We start from the raw sequence: 27,778 nt of genomic DNA, 5'->3' as shown, positions 1-27,778 counted from the left end.
GTCTGACCTCCACCGGAGCAAAGGCGGCAGTCACTTTTTATTCTCCTCATCGCAAGGCCGTCTTCCCACAGCGCCATCTTTGAATGAGCAGGGAAAGACGCATGCTCCTCCCTGTTGTTCAGGCGCTGGAGAAGTTTGGCAGGTGGAAGGTAGATGGTGTTGCACGGCGCGTCCAAGGTGCCGCCCGCTGTAACAGACCCATGCAAGATAGACCGCACGATATGAGACACACAATACTCCGGCGCCCCGCTGCAAACCAATACTGCCGTCTTCCATGGAACACGGCTCTGGGATGCATTGGCAGTTTCCATGTCAGCATGTCACCATCCGATGGGCACGCTACATCGGAAACTGCTGGTGAAGAACCGACATTAAAGTCATTGTTAGGAATCCTGGGTGCACCACCCAGCTACAACCAGCAGAGGCGCTCAAGTACACTCGATAAATACACTGAGAAAAAGTCTGGAAGGGATTGCCTGTACAGTACGGCTGTAAATCCATATTGTCATATACAGCACTGCCACATATACAGTACGACTGTATGACCATATTATCATATACAATGTACGGTATGACTGTATGACCATATTATCATATACAATGTACGGTATGACCGTATGGCCATATTATCATATACAATGTACAGTATGACTGTATGGCCATATTATCATATACAATGTACAGTATGACTGTATGGCCATATTATCATATACAATGTACGGTATGACTGTATGACCATATTATCATATACAATGTACGGTATGACCGTATGGCCATATTATCATATACAATGTACGGTATGACTGTATGACCATATTATCATGTACAATGTACGGTATGACTGTATGGCCTTATTATCATATACAATGTATGGTATGACTGTACGACCATATTATCATATACAATGTACGGTATGACTGTATGGCCGTATTATGACGCACGTCCTCTGTCGCTCTCTGCAGGTGAAATTGGTGAAGTACATCTGTAAACAGCTGCAGTGCAAGCTCAAAGTGCCGGAGACGGAGAGACCCGAGACCCTGGACAGCTACCCGCATTTACCAGACTGGCTTCGCACCATCAACCTTCGACCGGAACTTATCCAGGTAAGTCAGACCAACCGGCAGCTCGATGGCAGGGGAATCACAGCAGGAATCTGACATACTAGTATTTAGTACTTACTAGGGTGTCATGACATGAAGTGGTATTAGTTATAGACAGCAACAGTAGTATATAGTATATAGTCATGTTCCTATATGTATGGGCTATGTAGTTGTAACAATAATATCATATCATGACTGTATTGCAGTTTGAACAGGAACAATACACACATATAAAAAGCATGAAATGCTCGCTCATAGCTCAGCATGGTTTCCATTCACCCAGCAATGATACATCCGTCGTCATTGCCGAGTGGGGTCTTTCCCACAGCTATGAATCAGGTGTTTTCATACCCAGTCCGGCCTGCCCACAGCAAATATTTCCAGTAGCTTTGTGACCATTCCTCCTTAGCCTTCCATGGCATCTCAGTGTTTTTCGTAGGGCATCCCTGAAAGCCATACGTCTTTCATTTTCACTTCCCTCTCTGGCAACTTGACCAGTTCAACATGATTGATTCCTCATATTTGACTGCTAAATGTTCTCCCGCCACCCGCTTTCCTTCCTGTGCAGCTGCAAACTGTCAGCTACTGGATGTTTGCTTCTGTGCTCTGACCTCACTGGAACATGATGAACATATTGGCCGAGGGTGTTTCTCCTGCCTTTCAAACACAAGGCTGTCCAAACCTTCCCAGCTACCATGAAAGCATGCACTATTTTCTAAATATGATTATAAAATAGATACTGCAAGAACAACCTGCATGTCATGTAGATGCATACGTATGACCGGCCAAGGAAAGATGAAAGGATATTTCATACAGTGTACCATGAAAACGAGAACCCCACCGATATATCGGGGGGCCGATTAATTGGGCCTATTATCACATACCACAGATTAATCAATATTGGTGAAAATGGAGCCCATATTCATTCATTCATTTTCTACTGCTTATCCTAAAAGGGTCGCGGGTATGCTGGAGCCTATCCCAGCAGTCTTCGGGCAAGAGGCAGGGTCCACCCTGGACTGGTGGCCAGCCAATCACAGGGCACATATAGACAAACAACCATTCCCACCCACATTCATACCTATGGACAATTTGGAGTGGCCAATCAAGCTAACATGTTTTTGGAATGGGGGATGAAACCGGAGTACCCGGAGAAAAACCATGCACTCCATCCAAATCTCTGTGTGGAGAGTCCAAATGCAAGAGTTAACTCCCATGTCCACGATTATCTAAGACTATTACAGCATTTTAAGGAGGTCGGCGGCAACGGCAGGGGTGGCTGACCAGTCCCACCCTCGAGTAGCAGTCCCTCTTGCAATTTCTCGCAGACGAATGTTGACGGTTTTTGACGGTTGTTGTGTCTGGGACGCTCTCTGCTTCCGACTTCTTGTCTTCTCAGCCAAAGCTGCATTTCTCGCATCCTCAGCCACCTTTACGCCAGATTTCACAGTTAAGCGCCAGGGAGACCGGTCCTCAGCAAGGCTCTCCCAGGAGGAGACGTGGATGTTGCACTGCTTCATGTCTCTTTTGCAGACGTCTTTGAAGCAGGGGGGGGGTTTAGTCCTGTGTAACCGGTAACATGTAAGTCTCGTAACATGACGCATGTTTTGATTATTTCTTCTTCAGTTGGTAGTCAACACCCCCCCACCCCCCGGTTTTTAATGGTTTCGTCTGTTTGTAAATACTCAGTGGCTTCAGGTGGAACTTTTCAGTCGTAATTATGACTCATTGATATTAGTAAGATGTTTTCATGAATAAGTCTTTTTTTCTAAGCGAATGATCACTTTCAAACCAATGCAGCCGCTTGTTGTTATTTTAAAATGATCAAATATAGTATCGAATCCTATGTTCCAAATCCTATGCTAAAACCATGCGATACAATTCAGTGGTTCCATTTGCTGATGTCGACGTGAGTCTTGCTACCATAAAGAAGCCAATTGTATAAAAGTCTCATTCTGGAAACTGCAGGAAACTTTCAGGCACAATGATTAAAAGAAGGCTTTAAATATATATATGTTTCTAAATAACTACATCAAATTTTAGAACCATTTTTGGCATGTTATTGACCCTCGTGAGGATAAGCGGTATAGAAAATGGATGGATGTTGTTTGTTGAAAACCGTCCCACTTTTTGGCCGGTCCTTGAAGGCACCATGGAACTTTGACCCAGGATGTACAGATGGACTACTATACTATAGTCTGATGCTGATCCGGTGAGGTGAGATGTGATGGACTCATTGAGGGCTGATGGGGACATTTGTTAGTCCAGGCTGGGACTGGTGGATGGTGGCTCTGTATTCGTTTCATGCACATCATCAATAAGATCAATCACATGGCTGTAATAGGGCTTGGTGATAGGGACCAAAACTCATATCCTCATATATTTAGTTTGTTGCTCAAGGAGTCGGCATGGCACAAGAAACAACAGGAAAGTAGTAAATAAAGCACTGTTAAACACTAGCTTGCACCTGGGCGGCGCCATCTTGAAACATGAGACCTCCGCGTCAAATCGAGTCCATATCCATCTGAACCATAGGCTTGTTTTTCATATCGTGCTTAACAGAAATATCGATATTCGATATATATACGTATGTTTAGCTGATCCTTTCTGCTGACTAGCTAGCCTGCGGCTAATTCTATTTCCCTCCATTCTGGTCTTTAGTCATGCTAAGCTACTTGCTAATCTGTTTAAGAGACGGACCACCAAGTGTTTGCTAGTCTTGTATGCATGTCACTATCATCCATCCCTCCAAGGATTTATGGCTGATTCTTATCCATCCATGCACCTACGACCCTCCGACCTACGAGGAGGTACTGCAGAAAACCTCCAGAAAACGGAAGGTTGGTGGTTCAATTCTCCACCCGGTCGCTATGGTTGTGTCCCTGGGGCCAGACCCTTCACTTGCCTTGCTCCTACAGCCAAGACCAGCTCCACATTGTAACACTCTGCGTTGGACCATTGGCCCAAGCTGGCCAGGCTGAGAGGGGGCCGTGTTGATTGGGCAGGGTAGATGGTAGATGGGAAGGTAGAAGTAAAAAAGGTGGTAGATGGCTTCAGGTCAAATGTCTGAAGGGAACCACTGCCTTACTTGGACTCATCCTTCATTCTTTCTGTGTTTTTCTTCCACGGTACACAGGAGTGGAGGAGTTTGGCCTTGCTTACTGATCACTCTTTGACCCGTCGGAGGCTTTGACCTGACTGATAAGCAATTACGCACTTCCCTTGTCCAAACACAACATCCTAAGCTCACTGGGCTTGCTCTCATTTCCTTTGCTTCATAAACGATGGTATCCTGTCATCTCAGCCGTCTGTTACTGTGACAGCAACCCCGAAGTGTCCGTTCTAGGAAGGTTGCATCAGCATCTCTTAGTGTCACTTCCAGCTTGATCACACATACCACCCTACTTCCACTGCGTACGCAAGGAGGGGGTCATGACACAAACTCAAGCTACACAAGCTGTAGACACAGTACAAACACTTTCCGTTTCAGACGGGACGGCTGGTCGCATGCCGGCATGTGGAAGCGTATCAAACAGCCAAGCTTCAGTTTTTAATTGACACGCGACTGAAATCCAGTGAATAGCATACGTGTGTTTAAGGTCAGTGGCGCCAAGCTACACGTAATTAGTGTCTCGCTGCACACGGCAGTGGAGATGCAGGCATCCTCCATGTCGTCCTCCTTACAGAGCGGGATCTTCATCTTGATGAAATGAGCACTCATTACACTGGAGCCTGACGGAAGAAGGATGAGTGCTAAATAAAGTAGTCCACCTACAGGATCAAAGGTGCAGGCTAAATAAATGAATAAACTGAGAATCAAGTTTAATGACACAAGAATTTGTGGAAAGTAATGTCAGCATGTATGATGGATCAATATCCAACATACTGTAAATATATTGGGAAATATATTGGGTGTGGCATGGCTCAGGTGGTAGACTCCCAACCTGAAGGTTGCAGGTTGCAGTAGCTCCTGATCCTGCGCCATCATAAGTCGGTGCAGTTAATGTGCTAACAGTGTTAAAGTGCTTGGAGTGCCTTGGAGGTGGAAAAGCGCTCTGACATTGAAAGACCATTTATCAGGTTTGGTCCATATTTCGCCTATTTCGGCCTATTGCGATATAGTGTAGAAGTCATAGCTGACTATCTATTGAAATCCTTTGCCTTGACTCTGGTCTTGTGCAGGCAGTGGAAGCAAAGTTCTGCCTGGACGCCTTACTGCAAATGGCAGGTGCTCAGTTGAGGGACACCATGCAGAGGCTGGGATTCACTTCAGAAGAGTGCGCCCGACTAAATGCTGCCCTCTCCTGCCTAAAGAGTGCTGCTGAATCAGGTAGGTGGCGCTTCCATGTAGTTCCACCGACTGGAAACGTCCGCTTCACTCCCCCATCTGTGATTTAGGTGAAGACCTGAAGGAAGACCGCACCGCTTGGTTGTCGGAGCCCACCAGGAGGGACAGTGGTTCTCTGCTTACTGTGGACCAGCTCTCCAGCCTGGGCAATCCCCTGCGGCCACACAGTCCCTCACCTCTGGCCCGCCCATCCACTATCCATTCCACGCCTTCCACACCCTGCGCTACCTTCCCTCATCCCCGCTCGGGTTCTGTGTCAGCAGTGCCCACACCTGAGGGGCAGATGCCACACTTCCACGGCGACAGCCCCCTCACGGATCCATTTCCCATGTCCTTGGCTCGCTCAGCCCGGCTCCACGGACACACCTGCACCCCGCCTCTCACGCCTCCCTCAAGGCGCCGGCACCGCCTGAAGCCTCCCTGCACCCCTCCCCCTCCCTCCCGAAAAGTGCTGCATCTGCTCCCGAACATCACCCTCACGCGCAGCAAGAGCCACGAGTCGCAGCTGGGGAACCGCATCGAAGACCCGCTCAGCAACAAGTAGGTGGTCAGCTGACGATGTCCTCTAGGGACGCACGTTGGAAAAGAGAAGAAAGGTCAAGCTTGTCTTGAATGATGTGAACTGATGAAAGTCGTACACAGCAGAGACTCATCAGATAAAAGCAAACCTAGCAGTAGAGGGCGCCAGTCCGCCTGGGTCAGGTCACTTGTCTTCCCCACCTCCTTCGATTTGACGCAAGCATCTGTCCTGTTTGCATGCCGCTCTGCCCTTCACTCCGCTTACCTTCTCTCTGCCGTGCACACAAGCCTTACTCTCAACGTTTGACCGGGGCTAATCCCATCAGATTCCCAGAGATTATGACTCATGTCCAAACAGGAAGTATTTCCTCCGACTAATGCTCAGAGGTGGCAAGGCGCACATGCAGTCTGTGTGTGTGTGTGTGTGTGTGTGTGTGTGTGTGTATGGGGGGTGTATGTATATGAGGGGGTGTAGGTGTGTATGTGTATGATGGGGTCTATGTGTGTGTATGGGGGGTGTATGTGTGTGTATGGAGGTGTGTATGTGGGGGTGAATGTGTGTATGTGTATGGGGGGTCTATGTGTGTGTATGGCGTGGTGTATGTACAGTGTATGGGGGTCCATGTGTGTGTATGAAGGGTGCATGTGTGTATGGGGGCGTGCATGTGTGTGTATGGGTCGTGTGTATGTGTATGGGGATCTATGTGTGTTTATGGAGGGGTGTATGTGTGTGTATGCGGTTGTGTATGTACAGTGTATGGGGGCGTGTATATGAACGTACAGTGTGTGTATGGGGGCGTGCATGTGTGTGAATGTACGTGCGTATGGGCAGCACATACACCGACAAGCAACATGTCTATCCACTGCATCGTGTCTGTGTATCTTTGGAGAAGTCCAAAGCCCACCGACCCCATCAGCAGGGTGTGAGAGTGTGAAAGGGGTGTCAGATGTCCCACACATGTCAACATAAAAGTATTATGTTGACATGCCAGCACGCACACAAGGGTGCTTCCTTGTGTAGAGGCGTGTCCTTGGCTGCCAGGATGTATCCTGACTGTCCCGTGCCAGTCCTGTCTCTAGTCCTGCTTATGTAAGCTGCTTCAACACTGTGATGTGCAAGCTCTGTCTCTTTAGTCCATGACCTCGCCACCCAAGGTGCTTGGCTTCTTTTGTTGCAATGTAAAACTCCCAGCCAGCAATTAGTGGGATAGTGACGTGGATTGTTTATGATGGCTAGCAAGGATCATAACTGATTGACTGATCATAACTCCATTGACTGATCTGAACAATTTACATCTCGTAAATTGAACATTTCCTTTGTTCAGTGTCCAGTAGATGAAACGTCACCTTAGTTTTCCAGGATTGGTGGGGATCACGTGACAAATGTTTCAACCTTGTTGTCCCTGCTTTCAGATGTGTCAAAAAGAATAAAGTGCTCCTGAATATGCAAGTCAATGGGAATGGGCATGATGACATGCATTCTCGCTACCCACTTTTACCCCTACGGACCCCTGGGGTCCCCCCGGCTGCAACCACCACGCCTTACACCCTCCCGGGCACACCAACCCTGTTGGAAGAGCATAGCATCATTAAGAGTGAGTCACACGCAGTATACTGTATGTATACACACACTGTACATCCATGTACTGTATACCTCTCTCATCCGGCAAATAGGACTTCAAGGAAAGTACACCTCAATGTTCCCATCATCCACAGTTATGTGAGACATCAACACATGTATTTCGTATACATTAACAAGGAGACAAAGTAAAGCCAAAGTATTCATACGGTAAAAATGTAGCTGTGGAATCAATGTCTGTATGAAAGTTCCAAAAGAATACATGACATGATGCACCCTGCTGAGTAGAAAATATCTGTCCAGTATTTTAACAGTAAAACTTCATTGTGTGTATTTAGTTAGCCAGTGGCTAACGTCCAAGCTAGACGTAATTGGTGTCATCAGCAGGGTGTGCGAGTGTGTAAAGGGTGTCAGATGTCCCACGAAACAACACTGCTGTGTAAAATAAGCCACACGGCGATCCTCATCATTCTTGCACATGACTTCCTGACACATCCAGTCTCCAAGGCTCCAAGAAGCCTATTAGAGCATTCTGGGAGGAAAAGCATCCAATCTAAACAATCTAAACTACAACACAAGCTGTCTTTTGTTATGTCAATAATCTAGAACTGGATTGGTTGGTCATGCACATCGTGAGATGATGCAATTGGTAGGTTGGCATGTGGCAATAGAGACGGATTTACGGATTTACTTCATTTTCATGGCCACTCCCATTCCCATTCTCTCTTTTTTCTCATTCTTACTACAACACAATACTTGTACTATTGTATTTCTATGCCCATGTCTTCATGGAATCACACTTCCCACCTGGAAGTAATTTTTCATGAAAGTACTTTCTCAACCCAGATCACCTACCCGTGCGGCGTAGCTCTCCCCAGGCAGTGAGGCGGGACATTGGCCTGGCTGTCACTCACAGGTGAGCTGTTATGACATGAGAAAATGTGATCATCACAAAGATAGCATAGCGGCTAGCCTACCTCCGGTGTATTCAATTGATAACCTGTTACACAGTCCCACGGCCCTCGCGGCCAACTGGTGCAAAACTTTTTATGGTTAAGAATCACTGATCTAAAGGACACAGCTGTAAGAGGAGTCAATCTAATGGAGATCCGTGTATGTCAAGTCAAGTCAAGTTTATTTATATAGCCATTAATCACAAAAAATAGACGACATCCCTGATATGAACCCTCCATCAATGCCCCATGTAATGCCATTAAGAGTGATCTAAATGGAAATTATGTGATCTAAAGGACATAGCTGTAAGAGGAGTCGATCTAACGGAGGTCCGTGTATGTCAAGTCAAGTTTATATAGCCCTTAATCACAAAAAAAGCCTCAAGGGGCTTAACAAGCAGGCAACAGTAGATAACAGTAGATGATAGACAATAGACGGCATCCCTGATCTGAACCCCCCATCAATGCCCCATGTAATGCCATTAGGAGTGATCTAAATAGAAATTATGTGATCTAAATGACATAGCTGTAAGAGGAGTCGATCTAATGTAGATCCGTGCATGTGATCTAAAGCACATAGCAGTAAGAAGAGTCGATCTGTGTGATTGCAGGTTCTCCACCAAGTCATGGCTGTCTCAGACATGTCAGGTGTGCCAGAAGAACATGATGTTTGGGGTAAAGTGCAAACATTGTCGGTGAGTGGAGCGCTTCGACACTGATGAGGGAAACCCGTAGAGATGAGGTTGAGTCATCGCTGGTTTATTTGCCTGCAGATTAAAGTGCCACAACAAATGCACCAAGGAAGCCCCGTCCTGTAGGATCTCCTTTCTTCCAAGTAAGTTTTTCTGTTCAGTCGGTGAGCGAAGCGCAACGGCAATCACGTCTCTATCTTCTGTTGCAGTTGCCAAAATTCGCAGGACGGAGTCTGTGCCGTCCGACATAAACAACCCGGTAGACCGGCCGCCCGAAGCACCGCAGTTTGGCACGCTACCCAAGGCCATTACCAAAAAGGTAAACAGCAGCAGCAGTTGGTATTGCCCCCGTGGAGGGGGTGCTGAGGGGCCAGACTAGACTCTTAGCGTTTGGATGTGTGAAACTTCACAACGCTGTGGGACAGATGTCCTCCGTGTCTGACCCGGTCCACGTCTCTTTGCTTGGGTGTGAAATCTCCACCTTCTTGCACTGAGAAAGACTCACTTTTGGTTCAACTCAGTCTAACAAGCGTTGCATCAGGAATTATTTCCACAAGAGGGCGCTGTTGGATTGCAAGGATGAATCCTTTAATGCGCTCAGTGATCGGGAACTCGCTGAACTTACTTACCAGTGACTCAGACTGACTTGTTGTCTGAGTCACTGTTGTCAGACTCGCTGACTTGTTGTAATAATGCTTGATTTTCAGCGATGGCTAACATTAGCTAACCAACAAACATAGCTATTGTGTTACTATTTTTTCCCGTTACGAGAGTGTGACGTCTTAGCTGAGTCAAGTGTCGCCTGCCACCCAGGATCACCCCCCTGTGCTGAACCAGCTGGACTCCAGCAGCAATCCGTCCTCCACGACCTCATCCACGCCCTCCTCGCCGGCACCCTTCCAGCAGAGCAATCCCCCCAGCGCCACGCCGCCGCCCAACCCCTCACCCAAAGGCCATCGGGACAGTCGCTTCAACTTCCCAGGTGGGTCTCACCGGAACATGTGACATTGGAAGTCCACGTGCACGCTGGCATGGAGTCTACTGATTGTTCTCCTCCTGTTGTAAATAATCTACTCCTGCTGTTTGTGGAAATAATACTGATGATGCCTTCTACACATTTTTTTCTTTCAAGTAACGCCTCTAACCGAGAGCCTCTCTCCCTTCCCTCTGCCATGCTTGCTGGCCTGTCCTATTCTTTTTTTGAAACAAAAGCTGCCTGCTACTTTCAGCATAGACAGCAGTTTATCTTCCCTGGTGAGTCCCGACATGTCACACTGCATTGTTAGCATGCCATCACCCTGCAGGCCCTCTGCAGGCCCTTTCCTCTCTGGAGTTAGCAGCATGTCTTCATGCATGATGCTGCTAGTGCTGTAGCGCCATCTGCTGGCGGTAGTGGAAACCTGCATGATCACATCACGTGTTGACTTCAATGTTAATGCTCCTCCTGAAGTTGCCCATTTCTCCACAGACGTTTCCAGCCCCGCTACTTTGCAAGCTGATGTTCTCCAAGACGCTGTGTAAGGCCATTATTCCCGTTTTACGCATTTTAACCCCGTTCTTAGTTGCCATTTCTCTCATGGAAGCTCTCTGCATGGCAGTGGTGAGGTTGAGCCGTCGACGGACGACATACACGACGAGCTGGTTGAAGATGAAGATGAGGATGAGGAGGTATGACATCCCGAAACCGTTTTAGACTCATGAATGCATCTTGGAAGGCCAGAACACGTGCATGGAAGGGAACCGGGAACTAGGCTGGCCCAAGGTCAAGATTGATTGGTGGGCAGTGGGCCCGCGATGATGATAAATCAATCATTCATGAAGTGATAATCAATATATTGCCATGTGCAGGAAGAGGGTTCACTCTGGGCATCGCATTCACCTTTCTTCCACAGAACAACGGCATGCACGGAGTGAGCCCACATCCAGTCTCTCTCTCTCAATCTGGGTGGGTGGAGGTGGGGCTGCTAGCGTACGGAAGAGCGTAGTCTAGTGGAAGTGGTATCAGTGGATTGCAGTATGTTTCTCGAGATGTTGTCATTCTACTTCCTACGTCTCAATCACCTGGTCCCTTCCTGGGTCCAATCAAAATCAGCTCCCTGTTCCCTGATAGGCTGCCATGTGGCCTTGGTCACCAAAAAGCCAAAGAAAAAGCAAACCATGCATGGAGTTGAAATCGAGAACACCATCCTTTTCCTGCCACCTTTATCTTTGGTTGTCGATGGTATTTGGTCATGAGACAGTAGTCCATTCCGCCTCTAGGAAGAAGAGGAGGACATTGAGGTTGAAGACGAAGACCCTGACCTTGAGGAGTACAATGAGGATGAAGAGGAGGAGGAGAACTGCGATGACGGCGAGGAGGATGAGGACGGCGAGGAGATGCGGATGAACACAGGGTCTGACGGTGAGTGTGAAGGCGACCAGCTGGAGGACCTGCCCTGCTCTCGGGGCAACCAGTGGAAGGTCCCCATCTCCCGTAAAGCCAGCCAGACCAGCGTCTACCTGCAGGAGTGGGACATCCCCTTCGAGCAGCTGGACCTGGGAGAACTCATAGGGAAGGTAAGGACGCGCAGCCGCAGCCGCACGCGCTCAGACGCCACCACGGTTTCAACTTGGCTTTGCTCCCCCAGGGCCGCTGGGGCAAGGTGCACAAAGGTCGGTGGCATGGCGAGGTGGCCATCCGACTCCTGGAGATCGACGGGAACAACCAGGACCACCTGAAGCTCTTTAAGAAGGAAGTGATGAACTACAGGCAGACGAGGCACGAAAACGTGGTGCTCTTCATGGGGGCCTGCATGGCCCCGCCCCACCTAGCCATTATCACCAGGTGAGTACTCATGAAGGTCGCCACGAGACCTTCACACCGCTCATACGCCTGCTTGTGTCTGCTCACAGCTTCTGTAAAGGCAGGACGCTCTATTCCGTGGTGAGGGATAGCAAGAACACGCTGGACATCAACAAGACCAGACAGATTGCTCAGGAAATTGTCAAGGTATTTTTTACTCTCTGTGGTCAGGAAGTATTATTCACAGTCATTTGTGGTCAAGTACACATGCTCAAGTACACACTGGTAGAAATGAGATGAAATGCTGCCCCCTACTGATGAAAGTTATTGGAGGCTTTGCATATTTCCACGTAGGCTGCACAGCGGCGAGTGATTAGCGCGCAGACCTCACAGCTAGGAGACCCGAGTTCAATCCCACCCTCGGCCATCTCTGTGTGGAGTTTGCATGTTCTCCCCATGCATGTGTGGGTTTTCTTGGGTTTTTCCGGATCCCACATTCCAAAAACATGCTAGGTTAATAGGCCACTCCAAATTGTCCATAGGTATGAATGTGAGTGTGAATGGTTGTTTGTCTATATATGCCCTGTGATTGGCTGGCCACCAGTCCAGGGTGTACCCCGCCTCTCGCCCCAAGACAGCTGGGATAGGCTCCAGCAACCCATGCGACCCTCGTGAGGATAAGCGGTAGAAAATGAATGAATGAATGAATAATTCCACGTACTCTCAGGATGGCACCACCCAGGTGGGCTGTAGATGGTTGCTGGTTCAGTCCTTAGTCGCTAAATAGTTTCGAGGAGATGTACTTCCCATTTTAGCTCATCTCCCCCGCACACACGGCATCTAGTTGAAACATAAGATCAGACTCCAGGGGGGGAACCGTGATGCAGCTGGGAATGTGTGTCTCACTCAGGGAATGGGATATCTGCACGCCAAAGGCATCGTCCACAAAGACTTGAAGTCAAAGAACGTTTTTCACGATACCAACAAAGTGGTGATCACAGATTTCGGGCTTTTCGGCATCTCTGGAGTTGTTCAGGAAGGGAGGTAAGGACTCGGGTGTGATTGACGTTTCTGTGTGCAGCTTTTCCTGTCCGTTTTTCTAAACTGTTTCCAGGCGGGAGAATAAACTGAAACTTCCGCATGGCTGGGTTTGTTACTTGGCACCTGAAATTGTGCGCAAAATGAGCCCCGGCAACAACGAGGACCGCCTCCCTTTCTCCACCGCCGCGGACGTGTATGCCTTTGGGTAGGTTCAGTTCCGTGCACCGACGCCAGACCGCCTGTCCCGCGCCTGCTTTAGCTCCTCCCCCTCTCGTTTCCCAGCACCATTTGGTACGAGCTCCAAGCGAGGGACTGGCCAATCACCAACCAGCACGTGGAAGCAACCATCTGGCAGGTCGGGAGCGGAGAAGGTATCAAAAAGATCCTGGCAGAGATCAGCCTGGGGAAGGAGGTGACTGTGAGTGCAACACGTCAAATGTCTCGGGTGCTTTGTCGGCCGTGCTGACGCTCTGCCCCGTCTCTCGTCTCAGGAGATCCTCTCGGCCTGCTGGGCGTACGACTTACGAGAGCGGCCCACCTTCACGCAGCTGGCTGACATGCTGGAAAAGCTACCCAAACTCAACCGCAGGCTCTCTCATCCCGGACACTTCTGGAAGTCTGCAGAGTAGGTATCTCCCAGCCCATGGGCGGGGTCAACCACGTGGACGCGTCACCTTGGGCCTTTTTATTCACACGCTTAGCTTGTCCTCTCTTCACGTCACAACACTGCAGATAGAGCAAGTGAAGTGTCTCTCTCCGGGTCACCGGCATGTGTGAGGGATGGGAAGAAAAGCTCTGCTCTGACTTGTTGGCTTGCATGTATAAAGCTCCATCTCAAATCCGTTTATTTCATCATCTTATTGGAAGTCTCTGACAGTCCAGCATCCATCCCTCCGTTTTCTATGCCGCTTATCGTCATGATGCTATATGCTGTAATACGCCTCACGGCGGCTGTTTGGCCCGCTGCACTTTCTACAGGAAACTGGAAAAAAGAACAGTCGAGGATAAAGACAAAATATTAAGAGTGTAAACTCATAAAAGCGTGGTAGAAGATCAGCAAGACTTTTTGGTCACTCCAAAGGAACTCGGCTTCCTCAACAACGACTGTCTCTGATGGCCCTTCTTGACGATCTCCCCTGTATTGGAGGAAAACCTCAGAAGGCCACCAAATATTGTGCCCAGATACCACCACTCCTCAACCACGTGAAGCTCTGCATCCCAAGTATAAGACCACCACTAGAAATACACTGTGGGGGGTGAATGGATGCTGTTGGGGGGGCCACATGGATACTGTGATGGCGGCACATGGACACTATGGGGGGTGTCACATGGACGCTATGGGGCATGCATGTGGACGCCATGGGGGGACACATGGACGCCATGGGGATGCATGTGGACGCCATGGGGGGACACGTGGACGCTATGGGGGGCCACATGGGCGCTATCGGGGGCCACATGGGCGCTATGGGGGAGGAGGCATGTGGACGCTATGGGGGATGCATGTGGACGCCATGGGGGGACACATGGATGCTATGGGAGAGACGTGGACGCTATGGGGGGCCCACATGGACACTGTGGGGGGCACATGGGTGCTATGGGGAACGCACATGGACACTGTGGGGGGCACATGGATGCTATGGGGAACGCACGTGGACACTGTGGGGGACGCATGTGAACTCCATGGGGGACACATGGACGCTATGGGGGGTCACATGGGCGCTATGGGGGATGCATGTGGACGCTATGGGGGGCCCACATAGACACTGTGGGGTGCGCATGGATGCTTTGGGGGGGGCACATGGACGCCACGGGGGGGCACATGGACACTGTGGGGGGCACATGGATGCTATGGGGGACGCACGTGGACACTGTGGGGGACACATGGATGCTATGGGGGGGACACATGGACACTATGGGGGATTCACGTGGATGCCATGGGGGGGGGCACATGGACACTGTGGGGTTGCACATGGATGCTATGGGGGGAACACATGGACGCTATGGGGGACGCACGTGGACACTGTGGGGGACACATGGATGCTATGGGGGACGCATGTGAACGCCATGGGGGACCACATGGACACTGTGGGGGACACATGGACGCCATGGGGGGGACGTAAGGATGCTGTGGGGTTGGTGCAAACAGAGGTTGCTTGTCCAGCTGTTTGCTGTTAAGTCTCACCAATGAAATCTTCCTGCATTTGCTTCCCCTTTATGGGCTCGCCTTAATGGAAGTGGATCCTGACTGGGATGCAAGCACTTTTTTCCGCTTGCAAAGGAGTTGAAATGTTTGCTAGCAGAAGAAGTAAACGTCGATCTTTCCCTTCAGCGTGTGCTTGGAGCAGATGGACTAACTGACTAACCGTGGCTTCTTGTGCTCTCTTGTCTTGTCTCGTCTCGCCTGCAGGTTGTAGCGGCAAAGCTAATGCAACACGGCCCGGGTCTGCCTTGCATGCTCCCCGGTCCTTAACACCCTCAGGAGTGTTCAGAGCATCGCCTCAGATACTCTGCTTCCACTTCCTCTCTGTCTTCTGTCCCATGCAGAGCATCAGCAGGCTGCACTTCTGCATCTTGTGTTTTCTTTCTCCTTTTCTGTTGTGCTCTGGACTTTGAGGCTTTTGAATGACGCGTTCTGTGCTCAGCACCTGCGTGCTGCAGTGTTACGGTGGGGACCTGTAGTACTGTAGTACTGGATCCTACTCTGTAGGATACTGCAGTACTGGAGCCTACCCAGCAAACAACATGACAGTACGCAGCATTACGTTTTATTTCCATGTGTTGTGGATTGATTCATGAATTGATTGATTCGATTTTTGGTGATTTTTGTTGAATCTGCTGTTGATTGATTACTTTCTTTATTTTGGGGGGGTTAATGTAGTCAATCACAGTAATTTAACCAATTATTGTATGGGGAGGGGGGTCATTTGAGGAATCCACTTACTTGACTGATTTCGGAGGTTGAGGTGGAATGTCATCAACCTCATGAAAACAGACAGGTGAGGAAGGTCAGTCCAAGGTCACCTGTGGTGGGGTCAGTGAGGGTGGGGTCCACGCGGGCGTGCGTTTTAGCGTATTTGCGTTAAATAGTGTAAATACTCGGTTTGGTGTACAGCAATATTTCTACAAACATTTTCTATGTCAAAGGCATCACTACCTTTTTTTGGAAGCGTCCGCCAGGACCGCTACAGATATATATATATATATATATATATATATTAATATATATATATATATATATATATATATATGTGTACATATTTCTATTTTTCTCATGTAAAAAGGCTCCCCCTTTTTCAATGTTTTTTATGTTGTCAAAATCCATATTTTTGTATTGCATGTGAAGACTGTTGTCGACACGCAAGTTGTGTTTTCATCCATGGAAGAGAATAAAATGACTTGTCATGTGACCACGCAGCGCCGTGTGGTTATTAAGTCGGAGTCAAGTGACCAACTTCCACCTGGAGGCAACACAAGGATCAAGGATCCCCCAGCATGGAAGTGGGCGGTCCAAAGACAGATGCTCTCGCACTGGACTTTCAAGCGTTGGAAAGTCCTCGTCTTTCACCTTCCAGCAGCCCGGTCCTGTCAATCAATCACGTGTCCCGGCTGCTGCCAGGGAAAGCAAAGCACTCGGCAGACAAGGCGGACGGATGGATTCCTTCTGTGGGGGCAAGGGGGCGGGGCTAGATCACATGACCTCGCTGAGACTGGACGCTTTCTCCATGTGGCAGGCCTCCATCAGTGAGGCTCCTGGACCCGCCACGCCACGAAACGCTCATCATGCTGGCCTCTCATTGCTAGTTCGCTCCACCACTCCAGGTTCTCCTTTCACTTCCTCTCGCATTAAATGATTATTGTATCGTATCGCATCGTGAAGAGGGTGAATCGTATCGCCAGAAAATTCCATGTATCAGATCGCTGCCAGTGCATCGAGATGTGTATCGAATCTTCCTCAGTGCTGAGATTCACACCCCTAATATTTAGCGTCATGCAATATTACATAATGATAGTATCATATCTCATGATGATAGTACACCTCATGATGATAGTATCATACCTCATGATGTTGGTATCATACCTAATGATAGTATCATACCTCATGATGATAGTACTCCTCATGCCTCATGATGATGGTATCATTCCTCATGATAATAGTACACCTCATGATAATAGTATCATACCTCATGATGATAGTATCATACCTCATGATGATAGTACACCTCATGATAGTATCATACCTCATCATGATCGTATCATACCTCATCATGATGGTATCATACCTCATAATGGTATCATACCTCATCATGATAGTATCATACCTCATGATAGTATCATACCTCATGATGATAGTACACCTCATGATAGTATACCTCATGATGATATCATACCTCATGATAGAATCATACCTTATGATGATAGTATCATACCTCATGATAGTATCATAACTCATGATAGTATCATACCTCATGATGATAGTACACCTCATGATGGTATACCTCATGATGATAGTATCATACCTCATGATGGTATCATACCTCATGATGATAGTACACCTCATGATGATAGTATCATACCTCATGATGATAGTATCATACCTCATGGTAATAGTACACCTCATGATGATAGTATCATACCTCATGATGATAGTATCATACCTCATGGTGATAGTATCATACCTCATGGTGATAGTATCATACCTCATGATGATAGTATCATAACTCATGATGATAGTATCATACCTCATGATAGTATCATACCTCATGATGATAGTATCATACCTCATGATGATCGTATCATGTTCCAGCATCGCAGGTCTCCACAGATGTCCTCAGTAAAAAACCAAAGACCAGACTTCCTTTTCTTGATGCCAGCCCAAAAGGAGAAGTGAGAGCGAGAGTGAGAGAGGTTTTGCATGCTGTTGGTTTTTTCAGCATCCGTGAAATTTGAGCATAAGTGAGAGACGTCGTTCACCTCCTCTTTGGATCATTAACAAAAGAAAAATAAACGCTTGTCGTATCCGAATAAATCACATGCAATGTAAGTATCTCTGCTTTTGGCACCTGTCCTCTGTTTTTTGCTCTCTGTTTGACCTTGAAGGCCTGAGTAGCCCGTGGGGTCCAATTATCACAACTGTTATTAGCGTTATTAGTTTCTCTTGGTTTTATTTGTCACTATTTCCCATCAACTTATTGATCTTTTTACACGGTTTTGTAAGTTCTGAGGGCATCTGGACTTGAGGTTTTTAGTCGTCGTGTGCGTCATGTTTTCATTTTGTTCCACGAGAGTGCTTGCTTCCATCTGGCTGATCGCCATGCTTTTCAAGGGGTTAAATGTGCTATGCTAGTATTTGGTGACCTACTTAGCTAACCGCTTGGAACTGTTTTCAGCAAGCATGATGGGCCCCGCCGTCGTCAGCGTGATGATCCTCCGAGCGCTGCTGTGCGGAGCTCAGAACAGCTCCTTTAGTTTGCCAGCCTCCACCCAAGGAGAAAAGGCATCTGACCGCGTCGCGTCTGCAGTCCCAACATCCTCGCCTGCCGCCTCTCACCTGCCGCTTCATCTGACCTCTGCTGCCAGCGGCACTGCCGCACCGGTCGGCATGCTGGACAGGAAGGAGTGTCTCCCCCTCTTGATGCTGGCGGGGGGCCTGGCCCTCGTTTGTGCCCTCCTGCTGCTTTCCACTTTGATGCTGACCTGCAAAGTCTGCCAGATGAGCAGACGCATCAACATGCTGGCCACCAGGTCCCTCAGCTGCACCCCATCGGCCGCTGGGAACAAAACTCACTTGGAGACGGACGGCAAAGAGATCGGCATGCTTTTGGGCCTCTTGGAGGGAGGGGACACGAGACCCCGAGCAGAAAGGGAGGAGGTGCAAGAGAATGAAGAAAAGGGAGAAGAGAAGCAGAAGGATGCCGAAGAGACAGCTGCAGTTGATGAGTCAGCGCTTCCAAAGCAGCAAAGAGTGGAGGAAAACACCTCAGATGCCCCCTCCCCCCATGGCACAGAGGCAACATTCTAGATGCGGAAACCATCCGACCTTTTAGTGCTGCCAGGCAGCCTTGGCTTGATGAGTAAACGTAAAGCTTATCAACATGATAATAGCGAGCTTTGGCACCGACCTTTTATTACCAATGGCTTGCCACTTTGGTAAATAAACGTTAGCAAGCAATCTCTAGCGTGTTTGCCTGCCTGTCTACGCTTTCTCACGCTGGAATACCTTCCATGTACTTTCAATGATCCCCAAAGAATATCACAATACCGTGATTGCTTTCAAATGGCTAAGCAAATTTGTCATATGGCAAAATGATGTGTAGGTTTACTACAGTGTAGCATGCAACCTTCATCCTTATTGATTTTATGTTTTTAACAGCTGCAAGGACACACCCTTCATTTTATAAAAGCCAATTAGAAATATAATATTTCACTAAGATGTAAAAATGCAAAAACTTTTCTCACCAAGCTCTGTGTTAGGGTTAGGGTTGTTGGTGCAATACTGCCCTGACCTATCAGCGAGAAGGGTGATGGGGTGAAAGTAAGCATCACCATACATTACTGTATATCACCATACATTACTGTATATCACCATACATTACTGTATATCACCCTGTATCACCATACATTACTGTGCATTACGTGTGTGGGTGGATGGATGGATGGTGGATGATGGATTGATGGAGGGATGATGGATGGATGGATTGATGGAGGGATGATGGATAGATTGATGGAGGGTGGATGGATTGATGGATGGATTGATGGAGGGATGATGGATGGATTGATTGATGGAGGGATGATGGATGGATTGATTGATGGAGGGATGATGGATGGATTGATTGATGGAGGGTTGATGGATCGATGAAGGGATGATGGATGGATTGATTGATGGATGGATTGATTGATGGAGGGATGATGGATGGATTGATGGAGGGATGATGGATGGATTGATAAAGGGATGATGGAGGGATAGATGGAGGGATGCTGGATGGATTGATTGATTGATTGATGGAGGGATGATGGATGGATTGATAAAGGGATGATGGAGGGATTGATGGAGGGATGCTGGATGGATTGATTGATGAAGAGATGATGGATGGATTGATGGAGGGATGATGGATGGATTGATAAAGGGATGATGTAGGGATTGATGGAGGGATGCTGGATGGATTGATAAAGGGATGATGGAGGGATGCTGGATGGATTGATTGATTGATGGAGGGATGATGGATGGATGGATTGATGGAGGGATGATGGATGGATTGATAAAGGGATGATGTAGGGATTGATGGAGGGATGATGGATTGATGGAGGGATGATGGATGGAGGGATGATGGATAGAGGGATGGAGATTCTCCCCCAAAAAGAGGCTTTATTGATGCTTCTATGTATTTTTCTATTTCAGATACTATTAAGGTGGGGGGGGGGGGTAGTGGTTCTTTTAGAGTTGGGACACCATGGAAAGATTCAGTCAGATCATGGACATTTCATACTCAACAAGCAGGATCCAAACTACAAACTACTGTCAGTGCTGCTCCATTTTTTTTCTAAAATGGTGCATTCGGGTGCATCATGTAACTCATGTGACATTCAGGGACACTTGTAAATCACAGCCACACATGCACATGCAGCCCATAGTAGGTCATATGTTAGAAAATGTTCTCTTTGTAACAAACATCAACGTTAAACAAAGCTTTGGACATAATCTGCTTCATCCTGATTGGTCAGCCTTGCCCTCCATAAATATCCATCCCCCATCCATTGGGACATTTCACTGGTGGGAGAAATGAGGTGACGAGTGGACTAACAGCCATATTCAAGACTTTCAACACTTGCACGCTTGACGTGTAATGTACATTTTTTAACACATGATGGCGCCAGAAGTTCATCTTCCTTCAGTGGAGCTGCGATCCGCCCAGCAGCCAGATTGACTTACCAATTATATGATGATTGTTATGATTCTAAGTCATGTTTTATCTTCATCGTGGCTGTGGGCTTCTTCTCTACTCTTTTATTTGACTTCCTTTGCCTTCAATGTCAGGATGCAGCTGTTGAGGCACTCCTGTTTCACACCTTGCCTTTCAAAATAAATGGTAATGGTAATGGTTTCATTTCATTTGAACATGCAACATTGAACATCGTGTTACAATTGAGTGCATCACATAATCAGTTCACACAATACAGGAAGTATGGCCAACTGACAATATCATCATGAAACAACAACATCATGAGGATGACAAATAGGATATTTCTATCTAATATTTAATATTTATTAAATATTTAATATTTATCTAATATTTCTATCTAAAGTTCAACGTAGTAGTAGACAGTAGACATAGACATAGACTTTTTTATTGTCATTGCACAATAACACAGCAGTGAAATTGCCAACGAAATGTCGTTGCCTGGCTCCCGTGTAATAATAAATAATAAATAATAATGTGGAGAATAAATAGTAGTACTGTGTACTGTGTACTATGTTCTATCTCTGTGTTCTGTGTTCTATGTTCATGTTCATGTACTGTGGTCTATGTTCTGTCTTCTGTGTTCTATAGTCTATGTTCATGTTCTGTGGTCTATGTTCTATCTTCTGTGTTCTCTGGTATATGTTCATGTCTATGTTCTATGTTCATGTACTGTCGTCTATGTTCTGTGGTCTATGTTCTATCTTCTGTGTTCTATGGTCTATGTTCATGTTCTGTGGGCTATGTTCTATGTTCATGCTCTATGTTTATGTTCTGTTAACTATGTTCTATGTTCATGTTCTATGTGCTTTAGCGTGATGATCAGCTTCGGAAGCACCACGCTTGCCTCTTCATGGCCTCCAGCCGGAGGTCAAGCTGTGTCCCAAGTTCTTTGTGCTCGTTGGGCAAGTCCACAGGTGTCCCTTTTCCACTCCACCTGGTTGGGAGCTTTTTGGAGCTGCTTCTTTGGTGCTTTGCATTCCCGTTGTCATGGTTCCACAATTGACTTTTGGGTCTTTGTGGGTTCCACTGGGGCTCCAAAGGCTGGCTGGGCTGTGTGGACCAACCGTGTGCATAATGAGGTGGGTGGGCTTTAAGGTATCATCTGGAATGTATGACTTCTGATTCTGATTTAGTCTGTCTTCTGAAGTTCTCTTATCATCACTCTGTTCTGCTTATTGTAGATAGTATAATATCATACTATATATCATATTTCAGCTTGAGTCTTCCATATTCCAAATTTGCTGTTGTCTTTGAGGTGTGGGTAGATTCTTACTGTGGGGGCCAGGAAAAACACCCCTGTACTGCACAGGCCCCCCAGCTGCCCTTTGGACACCCTTACAGCACCGACCGGGTGATTGACAGGCGAGTTTGTGTGCCTTCACGCAAGGCAGGTTTGACAGTGGGGGGTTATCTTTTTTCATAAATTTTAGTCAATTTATGGCTTTCCCAAGATGTGTTCAAAATGTCCACCATTCCGTCGACACCACCGCCCCGCCCCCCCCTCCCCACAGGAAAAAGCATTGCATGTGGATGTCCTGCATCTCCATAACAATTTCATCAAGGACCATGCGTCCTTTTATTTGCTCTCTTTGCAGATGCTCTTAGCTTGGAAACTTTCTGACAGCCTTCAAAGTAAAAGTCTGAAGGAGTGCTGGCCAATTATTTTATTTTCCCTCTGCAGACAACACAAAGTACACAAAGTACACAAAGTCAGGTCACATTTCTCTCCTGGCCTCCTAATGACTGACAAGGTGGAGGGGAAAGATGCTATCATTTACTCACCCCCCCCCCCCCCCCAGCCTGTTTGCTGGCCTCCATCACACCCGCCATCGCCCCCCCTTCCTCTTTCACTTTCGCTTTCACTTTAACTTTTCATTGCAAATGTCATACTACATACTACTACTAGTACATACATACTCTTACTCTACACACTCTATGTACTCTTACTGTACATATGGTACATACTTAGACTCTACATACTGTATATACTAGGTATATGCTATGCTCTACGTACTGTATATACTATACTGCACATACTGTATATACTGTGTATATACTATCCTTTACATACTGTATATACTATACTGCACATACTGTATATACTGTGTATATACTATACTGTACATACTGTGTATACTATACTGTACATACTGTATATACTATGTAAATACTATACTGTACAGACTGTGTATACTATGCATATACTACACTGTACATACTATATACACTATGTAAATACTATACTGCACATACTGTATATACAAATTGTACATACTGTGTGTATACTATACTGTACATACTGTATATACTATGTAAATACAATACTGTACATACTGTATATACTATACTGCACATACCGTATATACTATGTAAATACTATACTGTACATACTGTATATACTATATATATACTATACTGTACATACTGTATATGCTATGTATAAACTATACTGTACATACTGTATATACTATACTGTACATACTGTATATACTATGTATAAACTATACTGTGCATACTGTATATACTATGGATAACTATATTGTACATCCTGACTCTACATACATACAATGAGTGTACATACATACTGTACATACTGTACATACTGTACATTCTACCAATATACCTCAATACTAAAACATAATCCTTGTAAAAATGGAAAAATGACCTTTTTCCAGGTAAACCCCCAAATATGAGGTGAAGACCATCATTCTGGTCTTAATTTGGTGTCCTGGTGTCGTTCTTTCCTATTCCAACTATTTCTTCTTCCATGTTTTCCATCTGTGGTCATTGTAGTACTTTCAGGAGTCTGGTAGAGAGTACTAAGTAGAAAGGGGACTCCATGAGTATTGAGGGGAGAGATGTCACTAGGGAGGGACGGAGGAGCCTTGAAGGAGGGATTAGTGCCCTCTGCTGGTGGAGAGAAGAACTGCCAGCATTAACACGCAGATGGTTTCATAGTCCTGCTACCATGGAACAGATGAAGCTCATCGGATGGGCAGCTGGGGTCCACGGGCCCCGGCCGGCCACCGCTCTCGGCCAAGAGCCATGTTTTCCCGTGTGGGTGCTGATCAGGTGAGAAAGGGAAGGTGTAGGCACAGGGACATAAACAGGCGTACTCCGGCAGCAGCAGCAGCAGGGAGACTGATGAGACAGGCAGAATTCAAGCCTGCAGCACAGCGGTGGGGGTGGATGGGGTGGATGGGGTGGGGTGTATCTATCTCCTTGTCTGGATGGCGCAGACAAGGCAAGGTCACCGCTAAGGTCATTGCTTGTGGAATGGGAAGGGAATGCGTGGTGGCAGTCGGTTAGCGGGGAAAATAAAGTCCAAAGGAAAGAAAAGGCCAGCAGTCGTTAAAAGTCCAAATGACGTTTCAGACGTCTTGCTGCTTCCAATTTCCACACAGCCCGCTCTCTCTCCTGGCTGCTAACCCCGACCGAGCATGAAATGGCAGCTGGGGATCCGTGCTAGCACGCACCAGCAAATCCTGCTTTCTACGTTCCTCTCCTCTATGCTCTACAATTGTACGTCTAGAAAGAGTCCTCCTCGAGCATGTTGCAGAGTCTCCACATGTGTCTGGATAGGATCGAACCAGCAACCACTAGGTTGGGAGAACGTGATGGAAAAGCTTTAGAAACGTCCTGAAGGAAGTGACGGAGGAATGATTGACAAGTGTGGAGTAAGACCATAGAATGGTCATGCCAATGTCTATGTGATGGGCCGAGGAGCGAACCAGCACCAGCGCATGGACACAGACAGCAGGGGGAGCCCTTCACTGTTTGGCCTTCAGTGATGGTGCAAAGCCCGACACGTAAGCACCGTGCCTGGAATCTTTTCCACCGGCTTGAGGAACGAACCAGCCAGGACACGCAAGAGGAGATCGCAGCCCAGATCTTGCCCATCTCCTAAGCGTGCCGCCACCAAGCTAACATAGAGTACTGTACTTGACTGTACTTTGCTCGACTGTACTGCACAGTACTTTACACCAGCAAGAGTCCATTCAAGGGAAGAAGTAGTGTCCAATGTCACATGCATGCATGACAGCCGTCCATCATCCTGCTTCTGAGCAGCATCTGCAGGGATGCACGTGCAGACATCGCTGCAAAGGAACGTGATGAGGCCAAGAGATGGAACGTCCCATGGTGGTGTGGGGGTGTGGGGGGTATTTCACCAACACGGAACATGTAGCATGACAAGAACGTGCTGCTGTAACTCCATGTGCATACTCTACCTGCACGTTCTATTGTGGTCACAGCGCACGCTGCTGATTGCACAAACCGCATGGAAGCTTTGCTCTGCTCTGAGCACTGCGACCTTGACAGAGGTCACTGCTATTCTAGCTGTGAAACAGGATGCCGCCGTGCAGATCTGTGCAACCTCCAAAGTCAAACGCAATATGTTGTTGGCCAACGTGGTCCACCATCAATATTCCACGTGGGCTTCTTCATGGCGTCGAGATCGGCATATACACGGAACGTTAGCACAGCTGAATCAAAGCAGGAATAATGGAGGCAATCATTCATCAGCAGAACATCCTGGCTAGAAGAAAGCTAAGCCACCAGCTCCAGATCATCATCTCGGCCTAAACTGGTCTTCTTCAGCTCCCTGAAAGAAAGACCGACAGACCGAGAATTCCTGAAATAGGACTGTCAATTATGCATGCTCCGGCCTGACTTCCTCCCTGCCGTCGGAGGTCGGCTGGCTGAAATTCCACGGGAAGGAGAAAACGCAAGAGGGAGACAGCTTTTTCTTCCAGCCGTAAGAAGCCCTCCAGAGGAAAGCATGATGACTCAATCCATGGTGATCAATGTGGAGAGCATCTGCAACAATTATGCAACTGACAGTAAAACATCACCCGAGCAGGAAGAGGTCGCTGGTGAGTCCAGAAGAGTTTGGCCAAGGTGAAAGTCCTCCTGAGGAGGTCTAAACCGGAACCAGGACTCCCGCCATCTCCTAACTTGTCTTTCTCCTCTCTGCTCCTTCACACGCTACCAATTTCACTTGTCTCCAAAGACCAAACCTTCACTTTCCGTGCAAAGGCTCCATGACTCCCCATGCCGGGTCCCCCCGCTTCATGGTTTTGCCGGGGGGGGGGGGGGGGGGTTCACACTGATGCTACACTCTCAGATGTCATGGTAAGCCCACACGAATGTTGACCCTTCACTCCTCCTCACCCAACGCCGGCTGAGGAAGGCTATGGGGATGCTACCCACAGGAACATTTGGTGGTGGAGAGGTCAAGCTGTGGGTTTCTACAGCCGACCCAGGAGCCCGTCCTCGTGTCTACTGAGAAGAGGCGCTAACCCCCCCCTCCCGCCCCCACCCAACCATGACAACTAAATACAACCACGTGCTAAAATACACGCATGCAGTTTTCCTTCAGTGAGGGCTAAGCTAGCATGACGCGATGTATAGCACACTTAGCCGTGCCAGTGCTGTAGTCTTCGTGTCGTACCGCCCCACCCCTTCATGGCGCGTAGGACACGTTAAAGGTTACAGTGGAGCGTCCAGCCTCCGCTTTCGTCTTCCTTCGGGATTGTGATGGGAAAAGCCTTGGGAAAGATTGCCGGGTTTTTGTCCACTGTAAAAAGTAGCCCTTGTACGATGGCGTGCCCAAACCAAGCCCCCACGCTGTCCGTGCTGTTCCCAGTGACTGACCAAGTAACTCAGTAAATAAGTAACTAAGTGGCAAGTCAATAACCCGCCCAGAGGCCAACCAATGCTGCGAGTGCCAGCAATTTCTCAGCAGGAAATGCAGGAACGCTTGGCAATCATTTCATTGCTAAAAAAAAACCCAAACAAAACATTTCATTGCTTATTTGTGTAAAACCACTTATTCTCTATCATATGCATTTTTGGTTCATATTTTGGGTTGTCTTGAATGCTTTGTTTACCCTGGGGACTCATATTTCATTCAACAAAATGTCAACAAAACACATTGTTGTGAAATTCAGTGGATTCAAATATAAAGTGAAAAGATTGCTTTTGTTGAAATGTGCTGTTTTAAAATTCAGTGCAAATGAATGAGATATTCCACTTCCGGGATGGTTTCTCGTTGCAGCCAATCGGGCAGGGAGTGCAGAGTCACGTGATACAAAGCTAACAAAAACACGTGTGTGTGTGTGCGTGTTGAAGTGAAATGATTTGCTGTGATTTTTTTTCGGGCTGATTTTTTTATAAATTGGACTTTAATTAAGCATTTACACGTTGATTTTTCAAACATTTTTGTTATGAAGTGTTATTGGAAAAAAAATCTATTTTCAGCATAAATTAAGTGTACAAACACTCACCTGAGAAAATATCAAAAATAACGAGCTAAAATGAGAGTGCAAAAATGTGGTGATGAAGAAAGTAATTAACCTTGATGTGGGATCGATCGTATCGGCCGGCGGCCCGGAGGAGCGGGAGGACACGTTCACCCCTCGGGGTCTAACGAAGTGACAAATAGGAGGCTTGCTTTGCAGATTGTCCGAATGGACGTCAATCGGATTGGTTCGGTGACAGCTGTAGGCCCCGCCCCCTGTGGCCGAGGTAGCGGGAGAGAGGGAGGGAGGAGGGAGGAGGCAGGAGGCAGGAGGCAGGAGGGAGGAGGGAGCAGGGGGCTGAGCTGATCCCACGTGTGACGCCGTCCTTCCCGGCTCAGTAATATTCTCATAGCGGGGCTTTGCATATCTCCTGCCTGGCTGTCTCTCACCCTCTCCGTAGTCCCAGCCGATAGTTTTGGAATAGCTATGGAAGGAGACGGGAGTCAAGCCACATCCGGAAACGACTCTCACCATGACCCGGGGTAAAAATATTGGTTGTTTTTG

At 47.5% G+C, this 27,778-nt stretch overlaps 3 protein-coding genes across 23 annotated transcripts in view; all 3 read left to right on the top strand.

The window, feature by feature from the left end:
- Positions 1–16,426, top strand: part of ksr1a (kinase suppressor of ras 1a) — a 30,054-nt gene extending 13,628 nt beyond the window's left edge. For 12 of the 15 annotated variants that reach the window (XM_058077766.1, XM_058077760.1, XM_058077759.1 and 9 more), the window contains 20 exons: positions 963–1,103; positions 5,283–5,430; positions 5,499–5,988; positions 7,381–7,562; positions 8,393–8,462; positions 9,111–9,194; positions 9,273–9,334; positions 9,401–9,510; positions 10,005–10,173; positions 10,404–10,445; positions 10,660–10,708; positions 10,775–10,859; positions 11,451–11,747; positions 11,819–12,015; positions 12,084–12,180; positions 12,884–13,017; positions 13,088–13,219; positions 13,297–13,432; positions 13,506–13,639; positions 15,422–16,426. In XM_058077766.1, the coding sequence (XP_057933749.1) occupies positions 963–1,103; positions 5,283–5,430; positions 5,499–5,988; positions 7,381–7,562; positions 8,393–8,462; positions 9,111–9,194; positions 9,273–9,334; positions 9,401–9,510; positions 10,005–10,173; positions 10,404–10,445; positions 10,660–10,708; positions 10,775–10,859; positions 11,451–11,747; positions 11,819–12,015; positions 12,084–12,180; positions 12,884–13,017; positions 13,088–13,219; positions 13,297–13,432; positions 13,506–13,639; positions 15,422–15,428 (2,766 nt within the window). In that variant the 3' untranslated portion in view covers positions 15,429–16,426. The remainder of the gene's footprint in view (positions 1–962; positions 1,104–5,282; positions 5,431–5,498; positions 5,989–7,380; positions 7,563–8,392; positions 8,463–9,110; positions 9,195–9,272; positions 9,335–9,400; positions 9,511–10,004; positions 10,174–10,403; positions 10,446–10,659; positions 10,709–10,774; positions 10,860–11,450; positions 11,748–11,818; positions 12,016–12,083; positions 12,181–12,883; positions 13,018–13,087; positions 13,220–13,296; positions 13,433–13,505; positions 13,640–15,421) is intronic. The other 3 variants (XM_058077772.1, XM_058077774.1, XM_058077773.1) reach the window with 3 other exon arrangements.
- Positions 16,427–17,594: 1,168 nt separating this feature from the next.
- LOC131132281 (uncharacterized) lies at positions 17,595–19,930 on the top strand. The gene is made up of 2 exons (XM_058077775.1): positions 17,595–18,051; positions 18,402–19,930. Exons 1-2 carry the CDS (start codon positions 18,045–18,047, stop codon positions 19,031–19,033), a joined length of 639 nt encoding a protein of 212 aa, XP_057933758.1. The 5' UTR covers positions 17,595–18,044; the 3' UTR covers positions 19,034–19,930.
- Positions 19,931–27,555: 7,625 nt separating this feature from the next.
- The window catches only part of msi2b (musashi RNA-binding protein 2b), a 260,638-nt gene continuing 260,415 nt past the window's right edge, over positions 27,556–27,778 (top strand). For all 7 annotated transcript variants that reach the window (XM_058077484.1, XM_058077482.1, XM_058077483.1 and 4 more), the window contains exon 1: positions 27,556–27,756. In XM_058077484.1, the coding sequence (XP_057933467.1) occupies positions 27,701–27,756 (56 nt within the window). In that variant the 5' untranslated portion in view covers positions 27,556–27,700. The remainder of the gene's footprint in view (positions 27,757–27,778) is intronic.

Source organism: Doryrhamphus excisus, chromosome 7 (assembly GCF_030265055.1).
Source record: "Doryrhamphus excisus isolate RoL2022-K1 chromosome 7, RoL_Dexc_1.0, whole genome shotgun sequence".
In the NCBI taxonomy this organism is placed as follows: domain Eukaryota; kingdom Metazoa; phylum Chordata; class Actinopteri; order Syngnathiformes; family Syngnathidae; genus Doryrhamphus; species Doryrhamphus excisus.
The sequence above is the reverse complement of the archived record's forward strand: the minus strand, read 5'-3'. Positions and strand labels throughout refer to the sequence as shown.